At 47.2% G+C, this 27,990-nt stretch overlaps 8 protein-coding genes across 13 annotated transcripts; 6 read left to right on the forward strand and 2 right to left on the reverse strand.

The window, feature by feature from the left end:
* The first annotated feature begins 2 nt into the window (after positions 1-2).
* LOC136196877 (uncharacterized) lies at positions 3-2,915 on the forward strand. Of its 4 annotated transcripts, none has more exons than XR_010672326.1 (8): positions 3-864; positions 918-1,223; positions 1,278-1,307; positions 1,357-1,425; positions 1,474-1,599; positions 1,658-2,137; positions 2,192-2,655; positions 2,713-2,915. XR_010672326.1 is itself a non-coding variant. In XM_065986539.1 (8 exons), the coding sequence occupies exons 3-8, from the start codon at positions 965-967 to the stop codon at positions 1,792-1,794; spliced, it is 561 nt and encodes a 186-aa protein (XP_065842611.1). In that variant the 5' UTR covers positions 3-217; positions 758-864; positions 918-964; the 3' UTR covers positions 1,795-1,915. The 4 variants fall into 4 exon arrangements, 3 of the variants coding, with proteins under 3 accessions (XP_065842611.1, XP_065842612.1, XP_065842610.1); XM_065986539.1 differs by lacking the exons at positions 2,192-2,655; positions 2,713-2,915 and having other exon boundaries at positions 3-217; positions 758-864; positions 1,474-1,506; positions 1,567-1,599; positions 1,658-1,915; XM_065986540.1 differs by lacking the exons at positions 2,192-2,655; positions 2,713-2,915 and having other exon boundaries at positions 1,474-1,506; positions 1,551-1,599; positions 1,658-1,915.
* Positions 1,674-4,912, reverse strand: LOC136196876 (uncharacterized). The gene is made up of 7 exons (XM_065986537.1): positions 4,670-4,912; positions 3,572-4,619; positions 3,172-3,504; positions 2,837-3,094; positions 2,361-2,765; positions 2,186-2,309; positions 1,674-2,133 (listed from the first exon to the last, which is right to left on the reverse strand). Exons 2-7 carry the CDS (start codon positions 3,660-3,662, stop codon positions 1,944-1,946), a joined length of 1,401 nt encoding a protein of 466 aa, XP_065842609.1. The 5' UTR covers positions 3,663-4,619; positions 4,670-4,912; the 3' UTR covers positions 1,674-1,943.
* LOC136196873 (MAM and LDL-receptor class A domain-containing protein 1-like) lies at positions 3,852-7,910 on the forward strand. 2 transcript variants are annotated; one of them, XM_065986533.1, is made up of 12 exons: positions 3,852-3,996; positions 4,062-4,523; positions 4,720-5,196; positions 5,250-5,726; positions 5,775-6,230; positions 6,281-6,757; positions 6,812-7,064; positions 7,119-7,229; positions 7,284-7,382; positions 7,444-7,482; positions 7,543-7,599; positions 7,652-7,910. In XM_065986533.1, the coding sequence occupies exons 1-12, from the start codon at positions 3,924-3,926 to the stop codon at positions 7,725-7,727; spliced, it is 3,057 nt and encodes a 1,018-aa protein (XP_065842605.1). In that variant the 5' UTR covers positions 3,852-3,923; the 3' UTR covers positions 7,728-7,910. The 2 variants fall into 2 exon arrangements, with proteins under 2 accessions (XP_065842605.1, XP_065842604.1); XM_065986532.1 differs by having other exon boundaries at positions 3,905-3,996; positions 4,041-4,523.
* Positions 7,752-10,406, reverse strand: LOC136196874 (MICOS complex subunit MIC60-1-like). 2 transcript variants are annotated; one of them, XM_065986535.1, is made up of 6 exons: positions 10,349-10,406; positions 10,189-10,298; positions 9,704-10,136; positions 9,412-9,651; positions 9,240-9,362; positions 7,752-9,182 (listed from the first exon to the last, which is right to left on the reverse strand). In XM_065986535.1, the coding sequence occupies exons 1-6, from the start codon at positions 10,394-10,396 to the stop codon at positions 8,037-8,039; spliced, it is 2,100 nt and encodes a 699-aa protein (XP_065842607.1). In that variant the 5' UTR covers positions 10,397-10,406; the 3' UTR covers positions 7,752-8,036. The 2 variants fall into 2 exon arrangements, with proteins under 2 accessions (XP_065842607.1, XP_065842606.1); XM_065986534.1 differs by having other exon boundaries at positions 9,412-9,654.
* LOC136196875 (ATPase family AAA domain-containing protein 3-B-like) lies at positions 7,985-15,880 on the forward strand. The gene is made up of 18 exons (XM_065986536.1): positions 7,985-10,956; positions 11,012-11,088; positions 11,147-11,248; positions 11,304-11,363; positions 11,411-11,480; positions 11,540-11,612; positions 11,674-11,766; positions 11,816-11,885; positions 11,936-12,003; positions 12,062-12,149; positions 12,205-12,261; positions 12,319-12,444; positions 12,495-12,619; positions 12,673-12,721; positions 12,776-12,846; positions 15,313-15,495; positions 15,549-15,657; positions 15,715-15,880. Exons 1-18 carry the CDS (start codon positions 10,749-10,751, stop codon positions 15,826-15,828), a joined length of 1,743 nt encoding a protein of 580 aa, XP_065842608.1. The 5' UTR covers positions 7,985-10,748; the 3' UTR covers positions 15,829-15,880.
* Positions 15,881-15,951: 71 nt separating this feature from the next.
* Positions 15,952-19,016, forward strand: LOC136196438 (uncharacterized). Its single transcript, XM_065985991.1, has 20 exons — positions 15,952-16,072; positions 16,128-16,236; positions 16,298-16,367; positions 16,425-16,514; positions 16,569-16,694; positions 16,745-16,858; positions 16,919-16,999; positions 17,054-17,212; positions 17,262-17,342; positions 17,400-17,582; positions 17,632-17,818; positions 17,875-17,963; positions 18,023-18,095; positions 18,146-18,289; positions 18,339-18,361; positions 18,411-18,472; positions 18,530-18,581; positions 18,631-18,678; positions 18,731-18,817; positions 18,874-19,016. Exons 1-20 carry the CDS (start codon positions 15,955-15,957, stop codon positions 18,973-18,975), a joined length of 1,998 nt encoding a protein of 665 aa, XP_065842063.1. The 5' UTR covers positions 15,952-15,954; the 3' UTR covers positions 18,976-19,016.
* A 32-nt stretch (positions 19,017-19,048) lies between these two features.
* Positions 19,049-22,124, forward strand: LOC136196437 (mucolipin-3-like). The gene is made up of 12 exons (XM_065985990.1): positions 19,049-19,611; positions 19,969-20,145; positions 20,205-20,364; positions 20,425-20,506; positions 20,557-20,644; positions 20,708-20,917; positions 20,977-21,126; positions 21,181-21,282; positions 21,333-21,455; positions 21,514-21,735; positions 21,789-21,880; positions 21,930-22,124. The coding sequence occupies exons 1-12, from the start codon at positions 19,063-19,065 to the stop codon at positions 22,009-22,011; spliced, it is 2,037 nt and encodes a 678-aa protein (XP_065842062.1). The 5' UTR covers positions 19,049-19,062; the 3' UTR covers positions 22,012-22,124.
* LOC136196436 (E3 ubiquitin-protein ligase MIB2-like) lies at positions 22,110-27,941 on the forward strand. The gene is made up of 19 exons (XM_065985989.1): positions 22,110-22,403; positions 22,729-22,900; positions 22,959-23,065; positions 23,124-23,182; positions 23,244-23,312; positions 23,365-23,739; positions 23,795-23,905; positions 24,070-24,229; positions 24,292-24,422; positions 24,473-24,621; positions 24,680-24,836; positions 24,909-25,060; positions 26,351-26,477; positions 26,537-26,752; positions 26,809-26,987; positions 27,041-27,350; positions 27,401-27,512; positions 27,572-27,637; positions 27,691-27,941. The coding sequence occupies exons 1-19, from the start codon at positions 22,163-22,165 to the stop codon at positions 27,888-27,890; spliced, it is 3,093 nt and encodes a 1,030-aa protein (XP_065842061.1). The 5' UTR covers positions 22,110-22,162; the 3' UTR covers positions 27,891-27,941.
* Positions 27,942-27,990: the final 49 nt, after the last annotated feature.

The raw sequence follows: 27,990 nt of genomic DNA on the forward strand, positions 1-27,990 counted from the left end.
ACGCATGCTTCAAGCGTCTATCTTTTCTCGGACATTGATTTCCTCTTCCCGCATGGCGCAGAGGACCAGGGATCTGTCATTGCCTCTCTTTCGAAACAATTCAATTGGTGCTGAAAACTTTCGTGCTTCAGGAGAGAATTTCAACTCGATTCGATGCGAACTTTCAGCTTGACGCAAACTTTCAACGGCTTCCGTGGGGTGCATATCCTTCTTCAAGGTAATTCATTCCTGTGTCGCCTACAAACTGTTCCTACGATTTGTCCGGGGGCCCCTTTCTGACACTTCATCACCAACCGCTGAGCCTTCACCCCTAAACAAAGACGCTGTACTTTCATTTTCTTTTTGAGTCACGCGAAGTTAATATCAATGCTTTTTGGAATTATTGGGATTATACACTATATTGGATCATCACGTGTCGTGTGATGCCAGACTTGGGATTTCTACGGTAGAAGCGTCGTTTTTGTCGAAAAGACAAGGTGCGCGGTTCTGTTTAGTACAACGCGCAAGTTAACATAATGTTTTTAAATTTGCCAATGAAAACATATCGATGTTGAAGACGAAGAGCACTAAGAGCCATTTTGCCTTGGCTCAAGCATGCGTTTGTAGAGACGCTAAACCTGATCTCACTGCGGCCTGATCTGGGTCTAACCTGTATTGACGCATGCGTGGGTTCGATCGCTTCGCAGAAGCCTTGGTTGAACAGAAAGACTCGCTATGACTCGTCTCCTTGGATCTTCTTGGGCGTTTCTCTTCATAGAAATCTGCATGAGTCACTGGATCACCGAAATCGTGGGGGGGGCCCTCCCTCCCCCAACTTCTGTCTCCAAGTTCTCCACGGTTTATTGGACGGGACCGCCATAGTTGGTAATTAGCACAGTTGTAGTCTTTTGTGAGTGGGTCCTGAGCTCTTGCTGTAGTTCTCAACCAAACCTCAAATAGAACGTTCGACTTTGGGTGCGAGAAAATGCTCAGGGTAGTCACGCACGTTGCGTTTACGGCGATTCAGTCAGCCTTTGCCTATAAGCAAAGCAGAAATCAAACCTTGTCCAATGCTTGTGAGCTGCGGACAGAAAGCAATGTTACGAGGATCTCATGTGACGTGAACGTGACGGATATTTGCTGTGGGGATGTAATTTACATTAATGGGTTCTACTGGACAACTCCGCCTCAAAAAACACTTTTGTGTTTTGAAACAGCCAATGTGACTTTTACGTGTCAAAATGGTAAATACAAAATAGATGAGATTATATATGAATTTCCTGTATATGCTTTCAAAGGGACAATGGAATGTCTCGGATCAGATTCTGGTTAGTGTGTGACGTTGATTATGAGATTCAGCTCAGCTGCCTGCTGTAGTTTCTAATAACACAGGAGCGCCACCCACGGCATCGACATCTCCAAATCAAACCGTGTCTAGTACTAGCAGTAAGGAAATAATTATTAAACTATGTTCAATATGTGTGTTTTTCTAAGGCATAACGGATGACCCAAAGTCGGTTCCTCCTGGTTAGTACAGTATATAAAAATGATTATTAGATCCGTTTTCTCAGCTGCCTGCTGTCACAGCAACCAGCACTCCCCCTACAAAGGATGATTACGGTACGTATACAGTATCTCAAATTCATTTGTGGGAATAGCATGTGTTGATGTACTCTAGACTACACCTGGCTGTGGGCTAGTGGGATTGTCGTGTTTATTTTGATCATCAGTTTTTTCATCATCTATCATGCCTTCAAGAAGCTGGGGTGGTTTCAACAGAAGAAACAAAGGAAAACGAAGATGAGCATACAGTAGGACAAATTTACCATGAAACAATAAATGCACTAAACGCCGCGCCAATGGAACAAACAAACTGGCTAGAAAAAGATGATAGACTGTTTGCACGTTGATTTTCAAATCAAATTCATGGTACGCAGTTGTTTGTTGGATTTCGCTCACGCTTCTTACGCGTCCTTGTCGTCCTCGTCTTCTCTCTGCGTCATTTCGTCGAACTCAATTCTCATAGGCATTTTACCATACGCTGGATTTTCGTTCATTGGGATTGAGGACGCTAGAGGCAGCGTCTTGAAAACTGCATTGCAGTGAGACTTATCTTCTCCCGATTCCAGTCGGATTTTCAACTTTCGTGAATGCCTTAGTGAGCGAATATATTATCACTGATATTATTTAACAATATAATGCTTACCTGTAGGCCGAATGCGCTGCAACAGCCGTTGCTAAAATGAATAAGAGTGTTGAAAAGCCTGCGACTGTGGCTAGTATCCAAACTAAAGTTGTTCTGTTTGAGTCTTCGTCTGTTTTCCCTTCGCCTAGCAAATATCTGAACTTTTATGCGGATAAGGTCAGAATGCGCTTTGTACTGCTTGCAATTTGCGTCGTTGGGCTCTCATGAAGGAATGCTTTTGAATTTGCTCGCATTGCTGTCGCGGCAGAAGGAATCCTGTGCACGTATTTGGTGCTAACGACGGTAACGACGGTAGGAACAGGGCTGGTAGCCGTCGAGTCTTCATTGATTACTGGCGACTGCAGATGCGTCTGTGGGTCCCAATCCAGAAAAACGACGGGATTGCAGAGTCGCTGATCAGTGATTCCCTGCACGTGAAACCGGAAAGCTCTCTTTGGCGAATTATCCTGATTGCTGATCCAAAACTCCAGGTAACGTTGAAAGTCCAAATCGTACAGCAGGTAGTTTGAACTGGAATGCGTTTCTAGTGACTGCGTCACGGTAACGTTTACAGGAGAGAAAAATCGAACCGACAGTGAACCTTTGACAAAAGGACGTTAGAATAGAATCTGAATTCTTCTACTTTCTACTAGAACTCGTTACTAAGAATACCGTTATCGCTTTTGATTTCTGATTTGATTTCCTCGAATGAAACTTTATTTTTTCCTGTGAGCAGAAACGTGGTTGTTCCGACTTCAGTGTCAAAAGGACTCGTTCTGTAATTAGGTTCCGTCAAAATCGTTGCATTTGTGCTGCTTTCTCTTTTTTGAGTCAAGACAATGTGAGCTGGCTTACTGCCCGCGAGAAGCGATGCTTTAAAGGAAAATCCACCCGCAGTGACGTCAAGCGTTTGCGCAATCCTGATGGGATCTAGTTCGAAAAGAAGGAAAAGTGACTGGTCGTTGTGAAAGCATTGGCTCATGCTAGGTGTGCATGCAGTGTTATACATTGAATGAGAATTCTAGCAGTTTTGCTCTGCTTCCGTCGTTCATTCTTATGTTTATTGGGTAGAACAACAAAAGAACGAAATATCGAGTTATTTAGCTGGTAAAGTATTGGGCCAATTGTTAGGATAACGGTTCCGTTTGCAAATGTCGCAGGTTTCAGTAAAGATGAGTACTTGCTTTCTTCAATACGTTTAGTGTCATTCATCGTCCAATGGCTGCTGTCCAGGATATGTGATGTTCTGTCATACCTGTAGCTAACAGTGACGGTGGCGTTGGGAGGCAACCAAACGATCTGATTTTCAGTTGTTACATCGACTTTAGCGCGTTTCAAAACTATAAAAAGTCAAATTTCAGCTTTAGCAAGTTTGTTACAACAATGTTTGTCAGTATAAACAGGCACCTTGTCGATTGCCCCCCTTCAAAAAGTAATGTTCAGAATCAACTAAGCGAACGGCCAGTTGCATGACAAGCAGAGCATTAAAGCGGTTCATCGTCACCCTGACCGAATGAATTCTCTCGGATATACGAAGACTTTTCTATAGATAAACAACTCTTGTTTCTATTCCGGCTGTATAAGCTTGTACTTCCGCTGGACTCATATGATCCGAAAAAGCTTCCAGCAACGGTTCACTGCGGTTCCGACTTCCTCGTAGTCCTTCATTTCACGGAAATTTACGATCGCGTGCTCGAAGCGTGACGTCACGGCTAGACTATTGTTCCGTTTGCCAGTGTTTGGTACACTGGGAAGAGAAATGACACAACGTTTCGCTCGGTGCCTATACGTCTACTGGGTACTACTGCAGTCCTCGTGCACTTCCGTCATAGGTAAGGATGACGTTTCACGGCGGCGTCTGCTCACAACTTTGAAGCATCGATCCCATCGATCGTAGACTTTGGCAAGTGTACCTTCGAGACCGACGACTGCGGTTGGACGAAACGACTGAGTTCGAAATTCCCGTGGACTCGCGTATCGGCCGAAACGACGACGATAGTCCCGGACGCCCCGACCGCCGATTACACGTTCGGAACAAGACAAGGGGCGTTCTTATACGCGTCGGCCTCGTCTCCAAACTCGTCGCGTCGGGCAACGATCATCGAAAGCGAGCCTCTTCATCCCGAAGACGGCGTATGCGGAGTGCGTCTCGCGCACGCCGCCGGACGATCTCGTCTCGTCGTTCGTCTCGACGACAGGATGCTCGCCGAACTGCGATCGGTCTATCGCGCGTGGACAGTCAGCGCGATCGCGTTCGCCATCGCGACGCAGTCCGTTCTTTCGGTCGAGTTGGAAGTCGAAGAAGGGAAGACGGATGGCTTCGCGGCTTTGGACAACATCCAATTTTTGCCTTGTGCACGTAAGTATACGGTAATCTCAGGAAACAGCTCATCCTTGTCTAACCAGAGATAATATTATCTCTAACCACATCAGACCGCTAGTGTAGAAGTGGTCACTAAACAGAATTATTTATGACTTATTTGATTTGAAGTATATGGAAGTTACCGAGGATGAGGTGTGTACATAAAGTCTTTTCTGTACTCTAAATATCCTAGGATGCACGTTTGAGTTGGGCCTCTGTGGCTGGGCGTCGGTGGACGGAGATGTGACGTGGTCGGTCAATCGAGGCAGCACGCCATCTCCTGGAACTGGCCCGTCCTCTGATAATACGGTGGAAACGCTCTATGGTCACTACCTAGTTGCCGAGGCGTTGGGAAATGCGCACAAGGAAGCGCGGCTCATTAGTCCGTGGATTAACGTCGATGACAACATCTGTTCGATTCAGCTCTTTACGCATACGTACGGAAAAGATATGGGCGAACTCGAACTCGACGTAGTTCTTCCGGACGGAAAAGTAGCCCAGAATTGGATACTGGTAAACGTCGACCAGGGAAATCGTTGGATATTCCGTGAACGACGAGTAGTGCTCTCCTCATCCATGACTAAATATCGATATGAATTCAAAGCAATCATCGGCTCTGGCATCAAGAGCGATATGGCCATAGACGACATCGAATTCTTGCCTTGCGCCGGTAATGTTCTCCAAATCTATTTGTAATTTGTTTTATTAGAGCATTATCTTTAGATACCGTGAAATGTTCATTCGGCCAGGACATGTGTTCATGGAATTACGGCTACAACCCGTCACGACGGGTTCAGTGGAAGCTGAAACCGCGATCCAGACCTAACGAAGTTATCATTAGTTACCGCAATCGCTTGGTTGCCAACTTTACGTCTGACAGTATTCCAGTGAACGAGAGTGCGGCAGTCGAAGGACGACTTCTCGAAACCTCTGACGAAATTTGCTCTCTTCAGGTCGAGTATGAAATGACCGGGGCCTTCACGAGCATGTCGACGCTGCTCGTTCGAGTCTACCCTACGAGCCGATTTGGACGCTCGAACGACGTGCTTCTGTCTCGACGTGGCGACTCTCAACCGGTTGGAATTTCAGAAGTGACGATATCGACTCCAAGTTACCGGTACGTCTTTATCGAATCGAGACGACATGCGATGGAGAAAGGAGCATATGTCATTCACAGCCTACGGTATCTCTCCTGCTTTTGTAAGTACTACACGCTTATTCACTATTTATTCTAATATTCTTTGATAGACTCGACGTTTGACGAGAATCCTCGTCGAGATCTTTGGAAGGACACTTCGAGAAGGGGTGTTGGTGCCCAGTGGGTTCGTAACCTCGCCGGAGTCTGCGTGCACCAGCACTGTCTTCCGGAAAGCGATCACACGTACGGTTCGGCGCAGCCGGGTCGCTACTATCTCGCTCACGGGCAAGGCTCCGCGCAATTGACTCGATCGGATGTTCCCGGTTCGTATTGTGGCGTTCGCTTTTGGTACTACGCTGTCGGAACGCCACGGCTTCGCGTCAAGGTTTCGGGGTCTCGGACTCCGATTGATGTTGCTATTAGCAGCGATATGGGATCGTGGATGCCGAGCGAAGTGACGTTTCGATTTTCGAATCCCTCAAAGAACCAAGTTACATTTATTGCGTCTGATCTGGATGATCGTAGCAGTCTGGCTATTGACGACATTGAACTGACCCCGTGTCCAGGTGGCTCGGCTTCCTGCATTTCTTCTCGCGAAGTAATTCTGTACGTTTAGATGCTAAAGTCTGCACGTTCGAAACCGGCTTATGCAGTTGGAGTCCAGGCGACGACTCGGACAGCGCTGAGTGGATTCGTTGGCGAGGCACGGCGTACGAAAAAACGCTGACGGACTACACGAAAAAAACGCCGAACGGTCACTACCTTCTTTTCGCTCCTCTGAAGCAAACGAACGGTCGACACGACGCTTCGCTTAACGGAGTTCCCATCGACTTGACATCGAACGTTTGCGGCGTGGGATTCCGGTACGTGCTGGATCCCAATTGCAACGACTCGTTGCTCTGGGTTTCCATGGTCTATTCGACTCAGACGTTCGTTATTTGGGCGTCCAAGGCCGGAAAGGAATTATCGTGGCAGTATGCAAGGCTCCTCTTTCGGCTCTCTCTCAATAGTACGTCTCACGCGCAATTCCGTGCGCGCACCAACGGGCAGTGCATCGTAGCGATAGACAACGTTAATTACGTATTATGTTCAGGTAGGGGAATTGGTTCTATTTCTTGACATATGCAGAGAGTTTGATTTCTTTTAGAACTGCAGCAGCCTGAGCTGATACCGCTCTTGGATCAGTCTTTGGCAACTCTCCCTGCAGAACCGAGATTTCCCACGTCAGATTCCGAGGTTCCTACTCCTACTTTAGGTTTAGAAATTGAATCGTCGTCGGTCGGGGTCATTGCGGGAAGTGTCATTGGAGGAATCCTATTTTTGGCCCTGGTAGCCGGTGCCTTTGCTGCAGTGTTCTGGCGAACGCGTAGGCAGCGCTTACAGCTTCATACGAATGAGACGTACGTTTTTAAAAAGTTTTTCAGTTTGTTGGTTATCTTTTTTTCTTAAAATAGGTCGCCATCAGGTACGAGGTTGGATAACCCGAATTATGGCACAAGAAACATTCCTTCGGTTGTTCCCCAGCCGGTCTACGCAACACCGATTGGCTCTAGCCAAGTAGCCAGGTACTGTACGACATCTCGCGTTCTCCTACTCTGCGAGTCTCGCAATGCTTCTAGCCCTTCTCGTTCGAATAATTCTGTGGATCCGCCAAGTTTGAGGCACGACTATGAGGAATTGAACAGAAATGGCGTGGCTCCGCCTAGCTCGTATACTTTGTAAGTACATTCTTACTTGGGCTTTCCTCTATTCTCGACGTCCGTTTGTCTTTAATTTTAGACCAAGTCAATGCAGCGTTAGATCTCCAGAGCTCATCTCGTATGCACACCTTTCTCCCATGGCCTACTGACATGATTGATTGATAGTGTGTCTTTTTAGTCCTCCAAGAGACTCTGGAAGCAATAATGCGGTCGCGGCTAATTCCCGAGAACGAACGTAAAAACAACTAACGAATTTATTTCGTTTATTATGCAGTTACCTTGTGTAGATTATCGAAAGAAAATCCAAATCTATATGAAGATTCGACTGTCGACTACGAACCGATGGAGCCGCATCAGAGTTGACGCGGACGTCAAACAAAATTTTGATTTTCACCTTTATGCAGATGATTGCTCGCGCCTTCAAAGACCGTGCTGGGCAACGTTCAGGTAGCAGCACTATGGGCACCAAACTGAGAGGTTTCTTTTCCTGAAATCAATGTTAGGTTATACTTTAGAAGATGCTTAAGAAATAATCTCAAACGGCAAGCCCCTTATCCTCTTCCATTATAGCTCCAAGTCGCGAGATGACAAGGCCGTTACACGTTATGATTTAGAGCCACATCGCACATACACATACACGCCACATACGCAAGACAAAAAACAGAAGAGCAGTTAGAATCCCGATACGTTTGCAAAGCTAAGAAGAATGCTAATAGCTTGTTTCGTCTCTAGCAGAGCTCGAGCGTCGTCGAGCCAATCAGACGCAACTCGACGCGGCTCTCCTTTCAACTGATTCACGACGCGCACGGCCACGTCGAGATCCCCTTTGGCGAGATGATGCTCGGCCAACTCCAAAAGATCGAACGTATCCGGATTCTCGTAGACGGCATCGTCCAAAACGGGTCTCCTCAGATGCAACGTCGACATGACGTGCGACCAGAGATAGGTGAACATTCCCGCGGACTCGTTCTCGCCGACGAGCGCCACGCGACGGCAGCGCGTCTTGACTCGACCGAATCGACGATTGAGCGCCTCTTCGCCGACGAGCCCCACGTTGACGGCGCGCTCGGGCAGACTGCTTATCACCGCCAGAACGAGAGGATGAAGAAGTGCGGCGTTCGTGCAAGTGCGAAGAATCGCATCGGCGTATTCCTTCAACGGCGTCGTCGGCGACGACGTTTCGACCGCCTCTCGAAGGGCGTCGCAGGCGACGTAGAACTCTCGAGCGGCGTCGTTGATCTTCTTCGCTCGCACGACGTCGTCGATCGCCGACTCGACGGTTTGGAATCTCGACGAGAGACTATCGAGACGAGTGTTGTTCTCCGCTCGCTCCCGTTGGAGCTCCATCTTGAGCTGGATGTCGAACTCCGAGCGAAGTGACTCCTCTTTCGACTGGAGAAGCGCCGTCGTGTGGTCGTGATAGACGGTCAGTTGCTGACGCAGCTCCTCCTGGTGCAGGCGATCGCGATCGGCCAACGCTTTCGCTACCTTTTGGTCTATCTCCTTCTGATGGGTTCGTTCGAGTCGATCCTTTTCCTCCTGTATCTTCCCTTCCCATTCGATTTCGTCGGCGAGTCGTTGTATGTCGAGTGCAGCGGCTAAATGCGCGTCATAATCAACAAAATCGTTTTCACTAGTAGCCTTTTCATTTGGATCTTCGTGAACGACGTCGACGTCGACGGCGGTCTCAGTCTCGACCTTATCTTCATTCGAGGCTGGCACGTTGGTCACGGCCGCGTCTTCGGCGGCTCGCACTTCGGCTTCGGATTGTCTCATCTTAGTTCGATCGTCGTCTAACTTCGCTTCGACTCGTTTCATCTGGAAGAATCCGCGCCGTCGCTTAATTATAATTATAATTTTTTTGAAATGGCATACCAGTTCCTTCATCTCAACGGCTTTCTGAATCTCTCCGGCTTCGCTAAGACACTCGGCGTGGAGCTCTGCCTCCTTTAGACTTCGTTGAAAGTCTCTCGTCGTCGTGGCAACTATCGCTTCAATCTGCATATAGAATCGTTGAAGCTACAAATGAAATAATCAACTCCCTTACGCGATCTATGGCTTTATCTATTTCTTGAGGCGTTGAGCCAGACTCGACGGCTCCAAGTTTATGCGTGTATAAAGCGACTAAAGACTCTGTTGCCTCGGTCACGTCAGCTGCTTTACTGGAAAGTTCCTCTTCTAGTTCACGAGATAGTTCATATAGCCTTTTGACGTCCGAATTTTCTTCTAGAGCATCTTGCTTCACTGTTTGTTTGTCGCTAATAGGAAGAGGTGGTGGAGAAGACTCCTTCTTCAAGAAATCAATATCATGTGAGGCTACTCCATTGAATAGAACTTACCTCTTCAGGCATAGATGGAGAAATCGGTTCTTCTTCTTCTTCTTTCTCTTTGGGTTGTGCAGGAGAGACAAAATCGCTCTTCTTCTCCTCCTCCTTTGGCTTGCTCTCCTTCACGGGATCATTTACATCCACAGATGACTTTGCCTTCTCTGATTTCTCTTTCGCCTTTTTCTCGCTTTTCATTACCCCTTTGGCCTCGTTTCTATCTCTGGAAGTAGCACCACTACTGACTACAGATGGGACTGGAGCTGGTGTTTGAGGTCGTTCTTCTTTAGGACTGCTCCCCAAAAGAGCACCCAAGAGTGGCTTCAAAACGGGCACTCTCTCTTCAACTCGTTTCCGTGCATCAGGCCGGTTTTTCAGCCACGCTACGCCTCCAGTAGTCGCCAAAGCCAAAGCAACTCCAGTGCCTCCAACGATCTGTCTAACGTTGCTGGAAAGAGGACGCTTCGTTTGAGGACGAGTTCGCGCTCGTGTCAGTTTACCTTGATTTGGGTCCTGCTTGCGATCCCTTAGGTCTGTGTGGCGGCATTGCCTTGCGAAGACGGGAACGGGTTATCTCCTGTCTGCGGAGGAATCTAATGGGACTCTTCCGCTGCGTGGAAATTCTTTTAGATCGAAACACCTTCTCTTGGATTGACTTACCAGGAAGGCAGTTGTTCGAGGCCAGACGCGTCTGGTCAAGCGGAACATAGTGGTTATCTTTACGGCGAACGTAACGATGAATGTATCAAACTGCAAACTATGGTATTCAACTTGACAGTTCTCCACGAGACCCAGCAGCTATCTTCCGTGGGCTTTTCTATGGCGAGCAAGCATACGGACCTTGAATGAGGTATGAATGTACAAATACAAATCAGGCTAATGGGTGAGCAGGGAGGCCTTGTGAAAAGAAAGTAAAGAAAGCAAAGCGGACTCAAGTTAGTTCGCTATAATTTTCTCTGATTTTAAAACATGGACTAAATAAGCATGATGTCATTTGCACGTGCGCAGAAGAAATTGCAACGGAGTTGAACCGAATGCCCAAGTGAAGTAGCCACGCACTATGAGCGGACTCGATCTGTCTTGGCTATTTGGAAAGAACGCGAGAGACGTTCCACCGCTTCCGACGGGAACCGGGGCCCCTCCAAGTCCACCGAATCCTCCTGGTCGAAAGCCAGGGGACGAGGAAAAGCCGAAGGAGAAATGGACAGGATTTGACCCGTCTGGTCTAGAAAGAGCTGCTAAAGCAGTAAAGGAGCTGGAGAAGTCGAGTAAGCGCAGAGCTTCTGCGAGAGCAGAATTGTAAGACTCTACGTTGGATGGCAGACTATGCAAAAGATGCATTGGAATTGGCAAAGCAGCAAGAATTGACGACACAGTTGGAAAGTCAAAAAAACATTAAGGCCAGTTCAGTATTTGTCGATGAATGTACGGTATGCAGCTACGAAAATCGTCTGTTAGGAATGGGAAGCAACCGTCGAGAAGATAAAGTATGAACAAGTTCAGAAAGAGCACGAAGAAAAGCGCAAGACCTTATCTGCCGAAACTCAAGAGCACCAGAGAGTCCGACTGTTATTAATTAATTCTTTTGCTTTTTTTCTCACGTGAGTGCATGCAGAGAGCTCAATATGAAGATCGACTAGCACGGAAGCGATACGATGACCAGCTCAATCAACAGGTTGGTGCTCGTGGACGATTGCCGCTACTAAATGACGTTTTTTCCAGAGGCAAGTCAATGAGGCAAACTTGAGAAGACAAGAAGAGTCGGTTCAAAAGCAGGAGGCAATTCGTCGAAGTACGAAACTATTAGAGACCTTTCTTTATATGATTATGATAATGTTTTTCTCCCTGCAGAAACTGTTGAATACGAAGCTGAGTTGAGACATGGGAACGAGATGAAACGACTACAGGCGGAACTGTCCGGAAAGTATGGTCCAATTGGATATGCACTATTTGATCGCTAAAAGACGAAATTCTTTTTTTGTCAGAGCCAAAATTGAAAGAGAAAATCGAGACATCAATCTGGAAAAGATTCGAGTTGACGCGAGTGAAAAACGGGAGACCATATTGAAGTCCCTCGAGTAAGCAATGTTTCCACAAAGGGGAAGTTGATCTCAAAATTGTTTTCAGAAAAGCGGGCACCATAATTGGGAATGGTTTTGTTGACTTTGTAACGGATTGGAACAAAGTTTCAGCCACTGTAATACTTATGGTTTTTTTTTTCAATCTCTAGACCTTTCTTTTTCTCAGGCTGCAGGGATTACAGTAATAGCCATAGGATTTTATGCTGCTAAGACTGGCGTCTCTGTACTTGGAAGGTGAGCTCTAAAGAATCTTAGGGCATATTTCTTAGAGCCTTTTATGTTTTTTATTTAGATTTGTAGAAGCTCGTCTAGGAAAGCCTTCTCTAGTTCGCAGCACGTCTCGACTTAATTTCTGGAGTGCTCTGTGGCATCCAATACAGGTATTCGAACTCGGGGGGGAAATGGGGGCTATTTCAAAGGATTTTGTCCGTTCAGTCTTCGTCGCGGATTTTTGCAAAACCTGAGAACGTTATGAAGGGTATTGTACTTGAGGTTTTTTTGAATTCTTTCAAAGACTTGCAGCTTGGACTATACCGATTACTTTTTTAGCCGAGCTTGGACCGGCATCTGATGCAAATAGCAACTGCGACGCGAAACAGCAAGCAGAAGAGCGGTCTCCTTAGAAACGTACTCCTTTACGGACCTCCCGGAACGGGAAAGACTCTATTTGCAAAGGTAAGCGTAAGACAAATTCGTTTCGTCAGAAACTGATTAAGATACTATAGAGTTTAGCTAATCATTCAGGACTGGAGTATGCAATTATGACTGGTGGCGACGTTGCTCCTCTCGGTCGAGACGGTGTAACGGCCATTCACAAACTATTTGATTGGGCTTCAACGAGTCGTCGAGGGTTCGGTCTCTTATCATCTCGATTCGTTGATCGTAACAGTCCTTTTCCTATAGCGTACTTCTATTTGTTGACGAAGCGGACGCCTTTCTTAAGCCAAGAAAGGTGTCACATTAAATGTCCAGTGTCTTAATTGACGTTTTTTTTTAATTGCCTTAGGACGTCGTTAGCGAAGAAATGAGAAGCGCATTAAACGCATTTCTATATCGCACGGGAGAATTGTCAAGAAAGTAAGTCAAACCCATTTGGAGGAGTACCAAACAGAAGAACGACATTTTGTGCGTGGGAGACCAACAATCGCGATATTTTGGTCCTTTTGACGCGATTCAGTCGTTTCTTCAACTAGTTGAAGGAAAAATGCGATTCTAAAGCGTTTCGATCGCGTCGATTCGACAGATCGTTCGTTTTAGGCGAGAAAACCGCGATGCGATCGGAAAATCGCGCTATTTTGGTGCTTTCGACGCGATTCGGTCGTTTCTCTTCCTAGTCTAGTAGATTGTTGGGTTATAGAACTTTTTTGATTGATGGGATCGACCAATCTTTAGTTTTGGCCGAGAAAATCGCGAAAAAAACTAACCGCCATCCTCCCCGCCGCCGCCCCCGCCCACCACACCCATCTTAGCACATTTCACTGGGCACCGGCGCGCTGCGCCGGCGCCAAGTGAAATATGCTAAGATCCTAACTAATATAGAACTACGTTCGTGAACTTCGAAAGCGTAGTTTGTAGAAAATCGATGCTTTCATTCGAAATTTCGAGATTTCTCGAAGCTTGTCGCTCCAGCATCGATTTAGGTAGATTTCGAGGCACTATGCGTGTCTAGAATAGCCATTAGAGCGGCGATCTCGTACTAGCAGTGAACTAGGTGTGAGTAGAACGCCATTTTGTGCGTGGGAGACCAACAATCGCGATATTTTGGTCCTTTTGACGCGATTCAGTCGTTTCTTCAACTAGTTGAAGTGAAAATGCGATTCTAAAGCGTTTCGATCGCATCGATTCGACAGATCGTTCGTTTTAGGCGAGAAAACCGCGATGCGATCGGAAAATCGCGCTATTTTGGTGCTTTCGACGCGATTCGGTCGTTTCTCTTCCTAGTCTAGTATATTGTTGGGTTATAGAACTTTTTTGATTGATGGGATCGACCAATCTTTAGTTTTGGCCGAGAAAATCGCGAAAAAAGCTAACCGCCATCCTCCCCGCCGCCGCCCCCGCCCACCACACCCATCTTAGCATATTTCACTGGGCACCGGCGCGCTGCGCCGGTGCCAAGTGAAATATGCTAAGATCCTAACTAATATAGAACTACGTTCGTGAACTTCGAACGCGCAGTTCGTAGAAAATCGATGTTTTTGTTCGAAATTTCGAGATTTCTCGAAGCTAGTCGTTCCAACATCGATCTCCGTAGTATTCGAGGGACTAAGCGTGCCTAGAAAAGCCATTAGATTTCGTACTAGCGGTGAACTAGATGTTAGAAGAACGACATTTTGTGCGTGGGAGACGTACCAAGAATGGCGATATTTTGGTCCTTTTTCACGCGATTCAATCGTTTCTTCTACTAGTTGAAGTTAAAATGCAAATCTAGAAAGCGTTTCGATCGCGTCGATTCGACGGATCGTTCGTTTTAGGCGAGAAAACCGCGATGCGATAGGAAAATCACGCTATTTTGATGCTTTCGACGCAATTCGGCCGTTTCTCTTCGTAGTCTAGTAGATTGTTATGTTATAGAACTTTTTTGATTCATGGAATCGACCAATCTTTAGTTTTGGCCGAGAAAATCTCGAAAAAAACTAACCGCCATCCTCCCCGCCGCCGCCCCCGCCCACCACACCCATCTTAGCATATTTCACTGGGCACCGGCGCGCTGCGCCGGTGCCAAGTGAAATATGCTAAGATCCTAACTAATATAGAACTACGTTCGTGAACTTCGAAAGCGCAGTTCGTAGAAAATCGATACTTTTGTTGGAAGTTTCGAGATTTCTCGAAGCTAGTCGTTCCAACATCGATCTCCGTAGTATTCGAGGGACTAAGCGTGCCTAGAAAAGCTATTAGAGCGGCCGATCTCGTACTAGCAGTGAACTACATTTTGTCCGTGGGAGACCAAGAATGGCGATATTTTGGTCCTTTTTCACGCGATTCAGTCGTTTCTTCCACTAGTTGAAGTGAAATTGCAATTCTAAAGCGTTTCTATCGCGTCGATTTGACGGATCGTTCGTTTTACGCGAGAAAACCGCAATGCGATCGGAAAATCGCGCTATTTTTGTGCTTTCGACTCGATTCGACCGTTTCTCTTTCTATTCTAGTAGATTGTTGGGTTATAGAACTTTTTTGATTCATGGGATCGACCAATCTTTAGTTTTGGCCGAGAAAATCGCAAAAAAACTAACCGCCATCCTCCCCGCCGCCGCCCCCGCCCACCACACCCATCTTAGCATATTTCACTGGGCACCGGCGCGCTGCGCGCCGGCGCCAAGTGAAATATGCTAAGATCCTAACTAATATAGAACTACGTTCGTGAACTTCGAACGCGTAGCTCGTAGAGAATCGATGCTTTTGTACGACACTTCGATATTTCTCGAAGCTAGTCGCTCCAGCATCGATCTCCGCAGGTTTCGAGGGACTACGCGTGTTTAGAAAAGCCGGCGATCTCGTACTAGCAGTAAACTGGGTGTGAGAACTGAAACTAATATTTGTTTCTAGATTCATGTTGGTGTTGGCGACTAACCAGCCGCATCAGCTTGACTTTGCCGTCAGCGATCGCTTAGACGAAATTGTGCGTTTTGATCTTCCAGGCAGGGAAGAGAGGTTGAAGATACTTAGTCTTTACGTGGATCGCTACATCTTGAATCCCGTCACGTCAATGTGGTTTATAGGCAGGAGACGGTATAAGGAAAACGGTTCTTTGTCATGCATATCCTTTAGTCTCTTCTTGGCAGAAAAATTGGATTTGGCAATTTTAACTTGGAAGAAAAAATTGGCGATATAGCAGACAAATCAGTAGGACTTTCAGGAAGAGAATTAGCAAAACTTGTTATCGCTTGGCAGGTCGTTCTTTTCTACGTAGCCTATGATAGTCTGCAACTGAGCTTTTGATTTTTTTAGTCTGCCGCTTTTGCATCTGCAAACGGACTTGTTACTGAAGAAGACGTGGATGCATGCTTCGGTCGGACACTAGAACAGCATGGGCAGAAAGTCGAGTGGTCTTTGTCGAAATAGTCTTTTGGCGCTAATACGTTTTCCACATTACAATCAGCCCAATTGAGCAACAGTACAATTTTGTGTATTTTTGACAGGTTTAATTACTGATACAGCGCCCGGATAACATGCACGTGACAACGTTCTATGAGCATGGCAACGTTTTCCACTGAGTACGCCAGCGATTTTACAGCACTTCTCCAGCAGGATCGAGTCGACGCGATTAGAACGAACTTGAACCAAACGAATCGCTTAGGAGAAACCAGTGGGTTAGGTGCGCGGTTTTTTTTTGATCTCACTCGCCCGTACTTCTCGACTAGTCGTCGAGTTCTCGTCGAAACTCGGCTCGGCGTACGAGAAATTTGCAGGAGAGCTTCATCTTCTCGTCAAGAACTACAGACGCAAGAACGACGAGCTAAAACGCGAACGGTAAAACGGAAAACAGCGCCTCGGGTCTTCCGCATTCTCCCCGCGCGTCGATCCCTCGCAGCTTATTCACGACGGGAAACTTCTACGGCACTTGGGATGCCATGCTCGAGGAAATCGACGGCGAAGCGAACGTTAGAGAAAGAGAAGACGGCGCGCTTGCACGGCTTCTATTTATGCGCGACGTATAGGGCTACGCAGATTTGGCCAAGGGACTGGATGGGGCAGTGGTACAGCCGCTAAACGAATTGCTGGCTAGAAAGCGAGCTCAATCCAAAAAGGTCCCAGCATCTTTTTTTCCTGCATGCAGCAGGCGATGTTTATTTACGCTGCAGGTGCTCTCGTATCGCGACCAATTGGAGGAGGTCATTAGCAAAGCGGACGATGGATTGCAGAAGGCGCACAAGGAGTACGTCGACGCGTGGGGTCGATATAAAGCGCAGGATAGAGACACGATGAAGGTCGAATGTGTGGGTATTGTTGTTTGCTAATAAGATCGATTTTTAAATAGGAAAATGACATATTGAGGTGTCACAATGCTCACAATAGCTACGTTCTCGGTCTATGCCACTTCAACGCTCTTGCAAATTATTATCATAATCATACTGCGCCTCACCTCTCTAAGGTTGCAGTGACCAAACCCACTTCTCACTTAATTAATTAATTAATTACTCAATTATTTTAGGATGTGACGGAGATTCGTCTGACATTGGCGGATGGTATGAAGAAAGGAATTATACAGCTTGTATCCTTGATGAAGCAAAGGGTGCGCAATCAGAATTGGGGGAGCTCGGCCTTTAGAAGGGACTTTGCGTTTTAGCATCAACGAGCTCTGGATCGATGGGAGACGTTCAAGCAAGCTGCCGATATCGTCAAAGCTGAAGTAGACTTGGAGAATTTCGTGCAGTCTCTCAAAGTTCGCTCTTCCTCGTCAGCTCTCCAAAAGTCGTTCGTCGCACCCGAAGTCCATGCCTTGGGGGTGAGACATGGAGAAGACGATTCTTTTATGTTAATTTGCTGTTTTATAGGGTTTCTTGAAGAACGAATTGTTATTGGATTTGCTGACCGAAGCGGCCCTAGTGCAGCAACATCAATCTTTGAAAATCAAAGTCAATCTAAACTCAAAGAGACTGCGGTGCCTAAACGTTTCTTTCCTTCTCTCATAGTTCTCAGAGTCAGCCGATAAGTGCTCTAAGTACGAAAGAGAATGCGGTACGTTGCTTGCACTGCAAAAGCGCTACACGGAATGTCCCAATCTGGGTGATCCACTTCCTCTCTACGACGACATCTACAAGCAGAATCAAGAATTGCGACTAGTGCAATTGCATCACGATGGCCTCGCAGCCGACGTGCGTAATCAAATTCATAATAGAAAATTAATCTTCGAGTGTCTTCTAGCTTCGTATGTTTGCGAGTCTTGAATCGGAACTAGAGGAACGGGAGCCTTCGTACGGTAACGTTCAAACCACCGCACCGCCGAAACTCCTTAAAGCCGGAACTTCGGCGAATTTTCAACTGCACAATTTCGATTGGCATAACTACAAAATTCTCACGTATTGTAGCTACTGCAGGGGTCTATTGAAAGGTAGCCGTTTGGCGCTCTCAGCCTAGAAGAAAGAGAGAGTATATTTCTTTTCCAAGGGCTATATAAGCAGGGAATGAGATGTAAGGCGTGCAAGATGAACGTGCACGACAAGTGCAAGAGCAAGGTGCAAAGTTGCAGAGGGCAGGTAAAAATACGTATAGATCCCCTATGTCGTCATTTCTACTGAGTCACGTCGGGGAGTAGTCGTTGCCTAGAAAGAGTAAATCGCCTTCAGCGTCTTCGTCGTCGTTGGCACTGACACTTTCTCGAGACGAAGGTGCTCTCAATGGTTGGTTCATTGACAATCTGTCCAATTATGTCTTTTAGACGATCCTCCCGTTATCGATCTACCTCCGACGCCTCCTGAGAGGCGGCAAACGCTGACGGGACTTCGAACGCTTAGGAAGTCAGGGAAGAAGAAGAGGGAGGCGGGGAATGAGTTGTACAACGTGCCGCTGACCAGTCGTAATCGTAAGAGGCTTTGTTAAAAATTGATTGATTTTCTAACCGGTGTATTTAGCTAAAAAAACTGCCAGCCACGAGGCGAGGACTACTCTCTTTTTATACTGACGTCTATATTAATTACGTACAGGAGGTCTACTGTGTCGCTATGTTTGATTACGAGGGAGACAATCCTCATGATTTGACGGTTAAGTAAGGTGTTTTAGCTGAAATTTCGATCGCATAGAACTTCAGTTGTTTTTTCTCTAGGGCAGGAGCAAAACTGCTGTTGAAGGACAAGTCAGATTCGTCTTGGTGGAAGGTGAATTATAGACGCGAAAAAATTTTTGAGTCATGGAGATTTTGCACAGTTTTTCTTGGATGACCGCTTTGGCTTCATTCCGTCAAATTATGTCCAGGTACCATTTTACGAAACCATACCTGACTCATATTGTCATAAAGAAACTTTAGGAGATCAAACCGAATGAAAAGATTGCTCGTACGTTGTATTCATTTACACCAGAAGAGGAGGATGAATTGGGCTTTGCAGCCGATCAGGTTGACCAAGTCCAGTGTAGGCCAGTTGTCATCAGTCCAAGTTCTTTTGTTTACAGATTGTAATTGTTGTATTGAACGAGAACAACGGCTGGTTGGTAGGCAAAATCGGAGAACAGACTGGTGCTTTTCCGGAAGGCTACGTGGAGATAATAGGATAGTAGGAGGTGTGCTAGGGGCGTGTACGACAGCAGAATTCCGTTGTATCAGTATCAATAGCGTGCGCCTTCGAGAGTCGTTGAGTACACATGAGCAGAGAGACGAACAGAAGAAGAATCTCGTCGTCGCCATCGACGTCGTCGAATCAGTCCGCCGATCAATCGACGGTTCCTCTCACGGAACCGGTTCGGGAAGCGCTCGAAGCGGAGAAAGACGACGACGACGATTCAGTTCTTCTCGACATGTCGGGCGCCGACATTCAGCCTTCGCTCGATCGCAATCGCAATCGTCGTCGACGTCGTCGCTTCTGTTGCCCGTGCTTTCCCTCCTCCTCGCGCCAATCGAAAGTGCGACGAGCGATGAGCGAAGGCGGGAGCAGCGTCGGCGAAAGATCGGCCGATTTCGACGAATCCCTAGGCCGTAGCTCCGGTCCGGACGACGACGACGAAGAGAAGAAGCCCATATTGCGACGACAGGCGCGCGCTGGTTTCAAGAGGCAGATGGAGACGGAATTGAAACAGTTGAAGGATCGACTGCGTTATCACTTCACGAGCCCCTTTCACAAGTTTCGCGTTCACCAGAAACGACCGTTCAAGTTGATCGTGCAGTTCACCAAGCTCATCGTCGTCACTCTTCAGGTGCACCATACAGTAGTTCTTGCATAAACAGATAGATGTGAAACTTAATGTAAATAGCATACCAGTGTCATTCGACTATGCACGTACATGTATGTATTAGAGGCAATCTCCTCAGAGTCCTTTTAGAGGCTATTCTGTAGGGAAGAAGGTGTTTGTCGAACTGAATGTCCTAAATTAGGTTCTAGTGTATGTTCTTTCAGTATTTGGCCTTATATGTGTGGGAACTAGATTCTACTGTAATGACCACTAGGACAATTGACAATCTGCTAATGCTAAGGAACAATGTTGTCGTATGGGGACTTTTGTCCTCTGAGACTGTGATATACTGTATATATAAACGTTTGTTTGTGTTTCTAGTTGGCGCTCTTTGCTCAGTCCAGTTTCGGCGATTCGCGTTTCTACAGCGATAATCTCAGCGCCTTGCGTCACGTCTTCGTCAAGAATTTTGTCGACTCGGACCCGATTAAATCGGAACAGGTTAAACTCTACACGGTGGACGAAGTGAGGGAGCAGGTTCGCCATACTGTCACACGAGTAATATACGATAAGCTATCGTTATTCTTTTTTGACTGGGATTCTTTTTTTGCGTGCAGTATTTTAGCGTCAACGAAACTGTCCTCGGTTCGTATGACTTTCACTACGAGAGCTATTCGTCGCCCGTTCCTCCTATAAAAATGCAACTTAAGCAGTTTCGGCAAGGTGTCATATTCGCGTTCAACGGCTCCTACGTCTTCGATCCCACCGAAGTCTCAGGTACTAGAGCAGGCGCGTGGAAAAATTAAACTACGTGTGAGACGTTATTTTTTTTGCTAGTGACGCATTCTATATACAATTGGTCTCAACCGTACTTGAATAACACCCTCCAGGAGTTACTTGACCACACGCTATTCGACAGGTACGACAGTTGGGATGCCCTTCTTCTTTATGCATAATAAATACTTGTAGATTAAATAAAATAATACTTTCCTTTGAATTGAACTCCGTCTTCCTGCTGGCGTTCAAGACTCCTGATTGTATTACATTCAATATCTCGGTAGAACCTCTTAATTATTATTAATCGCGTTTCTTCTTTTCCTTATCAACTCTGTGACTCTAGGTTACCGTGGACAATAGTCTTCACGATGGCATTGCTGTCGTTTCGCTCAACTACAAGCCTTTTCATTTTAAATGTAACGGCAGTACAAGCACAACGCCTACAAGTCAGGTCATTGGCTATTTCATCGTTGTTATCGTCGTCCTTTTTCTGTGCTCGCTTTCGATTATGCTGGCCGTGAGATCTCTCATAAAAACGTATCGGCTCATCAAAGTCAGTTCGACGAATTTTTAATTGAAATCGATTTTTGTTGGTATTTTGCGCCTTTTTAGTATGCGTCGAAGTTTTTCAAGAAATTCTGTCGTCGCAAGTTGAAGTTCGACGAGAAAATGGAACTGGTCAATTGGTGGTTCGTTTTCAGTCTCGTCGCGGACAGCTTCACCATCGTCGGATCCATTACCAGATATCTAATTAATGACAAGGCAAGACAGAAACGTTGATTTAGACATAATTTGCACTTACACGCGGTCGTCTAGCTCTCTTCATCGTACGTCGTTTGCAGCATCTTTCTCAGCATCGGAACGGGCATGACGTGGATAGGTCTCCTTCAGTATCTCAGTTACTTCCAAAAATACAATGTTAGTAGTAAAGACAGACATGTACGTGTCTACATATCTTCTCTCGCTAGGTACTTCTCGTCACTCTGAAAGCCGCAATGCCTACCATTATTCGCTTCCTTCTCTGCGTAGGCGTTCTCTACGTTGCATTTCTTCTCTGCGGCTGGGCTGTACTCGGTCCCTACAATCCCAAAGTAACGCTCTGTGTCGACTCTACTTTTTTCTCCTTTCCTGATGTCTACCGCTTTTTAGTTTCGTAATCTTGCTATTACGTCTGACTGCCTCTTCTCGCTTCTCAACGGAGATGACATGTTTAATACGTACATCTTGACGGACAATAGCAACACCGTCGCCTACATTTTCTGCCAGATCTACATCTACATTTTCGTCATTCTCTTCATATATGTCATTCTCAACATGGTCATCGGTCTCATCAGCGAAATGTATGCGGCCGTTCGAATGATGGGAAAAAAGGTTGGAATAAATTTTAGACTGCCTTGTCTTTTTGTATCGTTCGAATTCAATAGCAATGGAAAGCGATTTATTTGGGAAAGCTCTACCAGCTCCTAGAGGAAGACGAGGATACGAGTGACGACGACGACTTCATTGATTGGCACAGGTTAGCGAGGCGAGTTGAAACTGGAACTTTCTCTGATACTTCCCTTTAGAAACCTTCAGAGAACGCGGTGGAATAGTGTCGGAAGTAGCGGAAGCCTCTCTAGTTCATTTTCGAGGCTCTCCGACGTATGAAGAGATACACGGTACTTGTTTGTTATTTTGAGTGGAATAAAAACATAAACTATATCATCATTCATAAAAGTTAAAAATTGAATTATAACACTCAATAAAATTGATCGAGATTCGCATCCGGGACCTTCTCGAAAGAAAGAACCTGAGATCGATGCTCGGTCAGCGCGTCGTTCGCGGTCCCGATTGGAAGTGGGCCGGTCAGGACGGCGGCGAAGGTCGCGTCGGAACGATCGTCGAAGTCGGCGACCAACGGGTCGGCGGCGACTCCCTGTTATCGTCTCCGATACCGGAAAAGACGGTCATCGTCCAGTGGGACGGCGCCACGCGAACGAATTATCGTATCGGGCACGGCGACGCGTACGATTTGAGGTTGTACGATAGCGCGCCGGCAGGTGAGAGAAGGCAGAACGAGAGCTAGACCAACTGGGCCCCGCCTTCGTCTTTCGCGAAAGTTCGTTTAGAGCGGCGAGTTCTTCCAACGGTCGAGCCAGCGACCGTTTTCTGTTTGTTTTCGAAGGGCCCCGGGGTAGAGAGAGGGCGGCGAGATCTAAGTTCTGGGGACTCGACGACGTAATTAGAAACAGTCTTTGAGCCTACTTGCGATCGCGCGAACATGATTGCTATAGTACGCGTAGAGCCACTATTCTTTAGTGCCGTCACTCTCTCTCTCTCTCTCTCTCTCTCTCTATATATATATATATATATATAAATCTACAGGTGCAAAGCACGCTCATGTGATCTGTGACATTTGTCGGGTTCAACCGATACGCGGCATTCGATGGAAATGCCAGCGTTGCTACGACTTCGACTTGTGCAGTCAGTGTTATCACGCCGGAAAACATAACACGAATCACGAATTTTGGTGCATCGACGTCGAAGACGGTGCAAGGCAGGCATTATAAAAGCCAGGGCCAAAAAATTATTGCCAAATGACGATCGATTTTCAGAATCGAAGTGGGACCTCGAACGTCGGCGACGAGAATCAAAGCGTCGGGGTTTTTTCCCGGTGCAAAGGTGACGCGCGGTGCCGATTGGGAATGGGGAAATCAAGACGGTAAGCCAACTGAACACCAGCGTCTAGTACAGCCTCAGTTACATCCAACGATACCTAGGTGGTATTGGACAGGCTGGAAGGGTGACCGACGTGCGCGGCTGGGGATCCGAATCAGACGTAACAATATAAGAATATTTTAATTTCCTATATGAACTCCGTCCGTGTCTTGCTTTTGCAGCGAAGCGTTGTAACGGTTCGCTGGCCCAACGGGACGACGAATGTCTACCGCGTTGGTCACCGAGGAAAGGTATTGGAAGCAATAAGACGCTCTGGGTAGACGTGGATCGGGGGTTCTTTAGGTCGATCTCAAGTGCATCGAAGCCGGCGAAGGTGGAACGTATTACAGGGATCATCTTCCCGTGTTGGGACGTCCTCATCCGAAGTCCTCCATGATCGAAACGAAGACGAGAACTGCGATGACGTCGTCGTCGCCGCCACCGTCTGCGGACGGAAACGCCGGATTGAAGCCGGGCGATTTGGTTTCCGTCAATTTGGAAGCCGATCTGCTGCGACTCCTGCAGGAGGGTCACGGCGGATGGAATCCGAAGATGGAGGAGGTGATCGGCAAACCCGGCGAAGTGCATCGCGTCACGGAGCGCGGCGACGTTCGCGTTAAATACGTCATCGACGGCGCCGAGACGATATGGATGTTTCATCCGGGAGCACTATCAAAAGTGACGTCAAAAAAGCTGAGAATTTTTTTCAAACGATTTTTTTCCCTGTGTGTAGGTTGTCGGTAAGAGACTCGAAGTAGGAGATCGCGTGAAGATCTTGGATGACGTCGTCGAGGTGAAGCGCTTACAGGAGGGCCACGGCGATTGGGCAGACGACATGGTCTACGTAAGATCTTCTGGGGAATGACCACAGCGTTGGGATATTAAGTGCAGAAACTTTATTTGAATCATCAGAGGAAGGGAACTCATATATATATACATATATATTTGGCATTAATTTAATATCCCAACTTTGTGTTTGAACTATTCGCTCATTCGTTTCTCTGATAGAGTTTGGGTATGGTTGGCGAGGTCGTAAAGATCTACGGCGACGGGGACATTCGCGTGGCGGTGAACGGAAGCACGTGGACGTATAACGTGGAGTGTGTGACTAAAACGACCGAGCCCATATCGGCGGTAACGGCACCAAAAGGCGCCGGATCGGACTCGGGTGAAAACACATCATTTTTTCTCTCTGTTCACTGAAAACGTGGGGCTTGGTTATATATATAGATGATCTCAGGGATATGCTCGCCGAGCTGCTATTCGATCACGTCGGTGGAAATCCCAGCGCTCTTGTACAGCACGCCGCCGAAGGCAATCTCGACAGAGTGAAACTCATTTTGGCGAAAAATCGCGACGCGGTCTGTTGTAATAGTTCTCTCAGGAAAACATTTGTGACTTCTGTATTCAGGTGAATATCAAGGTTCAGGGTCGAACCGCTCTTCAGCTGGCATGTCATCAGGGTCACACGGAGATCGTGACGGCTCTAGTTGATTCTGGAGCCGATTTGGAGATGACGGATCCCGACGGGGACTCGGCATTGCATTTCAGCTGCTTTGGGTAGAACGCCTTCGCTCGCTCAGAGAGAAACCATTGATCTATTTTTCGATATTCTTAGCGACGAACCCGACACGGCGGAGATACTTCTTAAGAGAGGAGCCAATGTGAATGCGCTTAATAAGACGGGCAGCACGCCGATGCACGTAGCCGTGAATAAGAATCAAGTTGGCTGCGTTCGAGTTCTCATAATGCATAACGCTGATCTTAATTGCCAGGTAAGAGGGGGAGGTCGAGGGGGGGGGGGGGGGGGGGGGGGGGATTTGTTTTGAACTGGCTTGACGATCTAGGATGCGTACGGCGACACGCCGCTGCACGACAGCATAGCCAAGGACAATATCGCCGTGCTGGATATGCTGCTCGAGGCGAAGGCCGATCCGCGTACGAGGAACTATCGAGGATTCAATGCGCTTCATCATGCCGCTTTGAAAGGAAACAACGAGTGGGTGAAAGAGGAAGCTAAGAGCCCGTTCACACTAGGTCTAATTGAGCCAACTAAAAGGGGGGGTAGCGAATGAAGAAGTGCTGGTTCTTATGGCAATCTTTGCCATTCTCCAGCAGACGAGATGTTGTGTGAACGGGCTAGTAGATATAAGTACACTAGAAACTCACGCATAGCGACCGCAGAATTGTACACGTAGTCCCGCCACCCCTTGGGGGCCCCCTTCCCCTACTTTTACGACTGGACGACTCGCGTTTTTCGATCCTTCCACTAATAGTTCGTCCGTGTTTGCTTTCGTATGTCCTATGACCGCTAGGTCTTTGCACTGCGCTGCAAATTAAGTGAAACCGACTCATATGTCAGCGGTCATGCTGCGTTTGAGTCGATTTTGAACGGTTCTCGCGCGTCAGTATGGGTATGCGTGTAGCGGCCTCGAAATCGAGCAAGGCTTGGTTGGAGAGAGAAACGCCACAAACGCCCCCGCTCTTTAGAGCCGACAGAACGCCTTGCTCGATTTTTGCTGACCTAGCATACGTACGTCACCACGAGCCAAATACGTTCGCCTCTTTGCGTTTGAGTAGGGAAGCCGAACGTTTCTAGAATAGAATAGAATAGCACAGAAGTTACTTTGTGACCATTTCCGCGCTTCTACGACGCGTTCGCGACGATTTGCGCATGTTTGCATCATACCATTACATCATATAATGATGTCATAAGATTATGTCATTCTACGTTGGCTCCTCCTCCGTTCACCGTTTTCTCGCGTATAGAAACCGAATAGCGGCGACATTTTGCTCGAAACGATAGCAGAATCGAATTTTCAGTCGATTCGCATCGGTTTCGGATTCGAAACGACGAGCGTTTTCGTGCTGTAAAGTTGCGATACAAACGAGGCTCCGCCCTCTCGAGTATAAATAGCCAGCTCGTACATCAACTATCAGAGTTCTCAGAGCTAGGATAGAAGGGAGCAGGTAACTCTCCCCAAGGTGTGACCATTATAGCCCGGTGGCTGGTCAATTTCCTCACTTGACAAGGGCTTGGTAGCAAAGCCTTCCTAGTAATGACGAGAGCGAGGCATTCTGATATCTCCTCCATAGCACCGTCTTCCGTGAGGTTTGGTATTGGGTGTCGCTTTTTTTTTTACTTTTAAAAAGTTCTCCAAGTCCAAAGAACGCGTTTTTTACCTTCTAGCGGTCAAACGACGCGTTTTGAACGTTTTGCGACCGATTTATGGCTAAGGGGGCCTCAGTTGCAAACTTTGCCGTTTTCTAATGCTCTCCTTCTTTCCAGTTCCGTCCAGAGACTGCTGAAACGCCATCCGGCTCTCGTGAACGAGAAAAAAGAAGACGGATTCACGGCGCTCCACTTGGCCTCTTTGAATGACCACAAAGACGTCGCGCGAACTCTACTACGAGAGGCAAGAGTCCCCCCCGCAACGTGCGAGTGCTATATCGCGACTCGTTCTATTCTACGTAGAGAGATTGCGACGTGAACGCGCGGAACAATCGTCGACAGACGCCTCTGCTGCTCGCCGTCGCTCAAGGTCACACGAAACTAATAGAAATTCTCGTCGGATACGGAGCGGACGTCGACGCGAGCGACGAAGACGGCGACACGGGATTACACATCGCCTTGATGAGACACAACGTCTCGAAGGGGCCATCCGGTGCCTTACATTCCCTAGCAGACGACGTAGGAAAATGCGTATATTGACTAGTGTATTGTTATCCTTTATGTGTTGTATACAGTTGAGAAGCGCTCTTGGGGCCGAGTCGATGGGCAGTGGCACGGGAATAGCCATTGCCTGTTTTCTCGCTCAGGAAGGAGCTACGTTGACTATTAAAAATCGACGCGGTAAAACGGCGTTTGACCTGTGCAGCGATTCGACGGCGCAGGATATGGTGAGACAATACTCCCGAACTAAGAGGTGCGGCGAATGACGTCAGAAATGTAAATCTAATTCGCTTCTCTATCTCTCAGTGAAGCGGCGTATCGTGGGAGTCTCAAGGCGGCACAAAGCGAAGGATCGAAAGTGCATCGGCTGATTAAGACCGCGTCCGAGCCGGATGAGTTGGATCCAAAGCCTGTGCCGAGACGGCGACGAGACGTAACGCAGAGCCTGTCGTCGATGTCGGAAATGAGATTGCCCTCGTCGCCGAAGCGCACGTTTTCGGTCGGCGACACTTGCCTGTCGTGCGATAAGAAGCCTAATGTGAAATTTTCGCCGTGCGGGCATACTAACATGTGCAGCGACTGTGCCGTCGCTTTGAAGCGATGCATTGAGTGCAGGGTTGGATTTGTTGTGTGCGTGCGTCCTATCATCTTACGTCGTTTTCGTAGAGCGTCATTGAGTCAAAAGAGGAGATTGAGGAGGAAGTGATGTGCCAGCTGTGCGACGACTTTCCCGCTGTTGTTCTATTTGAGCCGTGCATGCACGTCGTTATGTGCGTCGGTAAGTTCATTCTCGTTTTATAGTATAGAGTTTATTCGTGTTTAATCTGTTGATCTTAGATTGCAGCAGACGAGTAAAGAAATGTATTGAATGCAAAGTGAGAATAACAAGAAAGCTTTTCAATGGTGCTATACTAGAGAGACGATGTTTTTGCGTTCCTTCACTGTGAATTTCGTAGGCAAAGACGTTGACAGCGAAAGTGCATCAGGCGGAGATGCAGCCGCTACTTTAGAAGGAGAGTGTGCCATATGCATGGAAAGGCCTCTGACAATCGTTTTTCTGTGCGGTCATCGTGCCTGCAATGAATGCGCTTATCGACTGAAGGAGTGTCACATCTGTAGGGAACCGATTGAAAAACGCATTCAAATTTTCACCTAAATAATTTTTTGCCTGTTTAAAGATCTGCGTTGATAAATGATGCGATATAAAGTTGTGGTAGCGCTTGATATAACCTTGGCGCATTTACAGTATTTATCTG

Source organism: Oscarella lobularis, chromosome 16 (genome assembly GCF_947507565.1).
Source record: "Oscarella lobularis chromosome 16, ooOscLobu1.1, whole genome shotgun sequence".
NCBI lineage: Eukaryota > Metazoa > Porifera > Homoscleromorpha > Homosclerophorida > Oscarellidae > Oscarella > Oscarella lobularis.

Coding starts and splice junctions, on each gene's coding strand:
- LOC136196877 (XM_065986538.1), top strand. CDS start 965: ATGCTCAGGGTAGTCACGCACGTTGCGTTTACGGCGATTCAGTCAGCC. Junction 1,426..1,473: donor AACCGTGTCTAGTACTAGCA/GTAAGGAAATAA, acceptor TGTTTTTCTAAG/GCATAACGGATGACCCAAAG. Junction 1,600..1,657: donor CCCTACAAAGGATGATTACG/GTACGTATACAG, acceptor GATGTACTCTAG/ACTACACCTGGCTGTGGGCT.
- LOC136196876 (XM_065986537.1), bottom strand. CDS start 3,662: ATGAACCGCTTTAATGCTCTGCTTGTCATGCAACTGGCCGTTCGCTTA. Junction 3,505..3,571: donor GAAGGGGGGCAATCGACAAG/GTGCCTGTTTAT, acceptor GACTTTTTATAG/TTTTGAAACGCGCTAAAGTC. Junction 3,095..3,171: donor TGCTAGAATTCTCATTCAAT/GTATAACACTGC, acceptor TTTTCGAACTAG/ATCCCATCAGGATTGCGCAA.
- LOC136196873 (XM_065986532.1), top strand. CDS start 3,924: ATGACACAACGTTTCGCTCGGTGCCTATACGTCTACTGGGTACTACTG. Junction 3,997..4,040: donor CTCGTGCACTTCCGTCATAG/GTAAGGATGACG, acceptor ACAACTTTGAAG/CATCGATCCCATCGATCGTA. Junction 4,524..4,719: donor CCAATTTTTGCCTTGTGCAC/GTAAGTATACGG, acceptor TAAATATCCTAG/GATGCACGTTTGAGTTGGGC.
- LOC136196874 (XM_065986534.1), bottom strand. CDS start 10,396: ATGTTCCGCTTGACCAGACGCGTCTGGCCTCGAACAACTGCCTTCCTG. Junction 9,655..9,703: donor CTCCATCTATGCCTGAAGAG/GTAAGTTCTATT, acceptor GATTTCTTGAAG/AAGGAGTCTTCTCCACCACC. Junction 9,183..9,239: donor CCGTTGAGATGAAGGAACTG/GTATGCCATTTC, acceptor GGATTCTTCCAG/ATGAAACGAGTCGAAGCGAA.
- LOC136196875 (XM_065986536.1), top strand. CDS start 10,749: ATGAGCGGACTCGATCTGTCTTGGCTATTTGGAAAGAACGCGAGAGAC. Junction 11,481..11,539: donor GCAGGAGGCAATTCGTCGAA/GTACGAAACTAT, acceptor TTCTCCCTGCAG/AAACTGTTGAATACGAAGCT. Junction 15,658..15,714: donor AACTTGTTATCGCTTGGCAG/GTCGTTCTTTTC, acceptor TGATTTTTTTAG/TCTGCCGCTTTTGCATCTGC.
- LOC136196438 (XM_065985991.1), top strand. CDS start 15,955: ATGAGCATGGCAACGTTTTCCACTGAGTACGCCAGCGATTTTACAGCA. Junction 16,073..16,127: donor GAATCGCTTAGGAGAAACCA/GTGGGTTAGGTG, acceptor CTTCTCGACTAG/TCGTCGAGTTCTCGTCGAAA. Junction 18,096..18,145: donor GACACTTTCTCGAGACGAAG/GTGCTCTCAATG, acceptor TATGTCTTTTAG/ACGATCCTCCCGTTATCGAT.
- LOC136196437 (XM_065985990.1), top strand. CDS start 19,063: ATGAGCAGAGAGACGAACAGAAGAAGAATCTCGTCGTCGCCATCGACG. Junction 19,612..19,968: donor TCATCGTCGTCACTCTTCAG/GTGCACCATACA, acceptor TTGTGTTTCTAG/TTGGCGCTCTTTGCTCAGTC. Junction 20,918..20,976: donor AAACGTATCGGCTCATCAAA/GTCAGTTCGACG, acceptor GCGCCTTTTTAG/TATGCGTCGAAGTTTTTCAA.
- LOC136196436 (XM_065985989.1), top strand. CDS start 22,163: ATGCTCGGTCAGCGCGTCGTTCGCGGTCCCGATTGGAAGTGGGCCGGT. Junction 22,901..22,958: donor GACGTCGAAGACGGTGCAAG/GCAGGCATTATA, acceptor ATCGATTTTCAG/AATCGAAGTGGGACCTCGAA. Junction 23,906..24,069: donor GGGCAGACGACATGGTCTAC/GTAAGATCTTCT, acceptor TTTCTCTGATAG/AGTTTGGGTATGGTTGGCGA.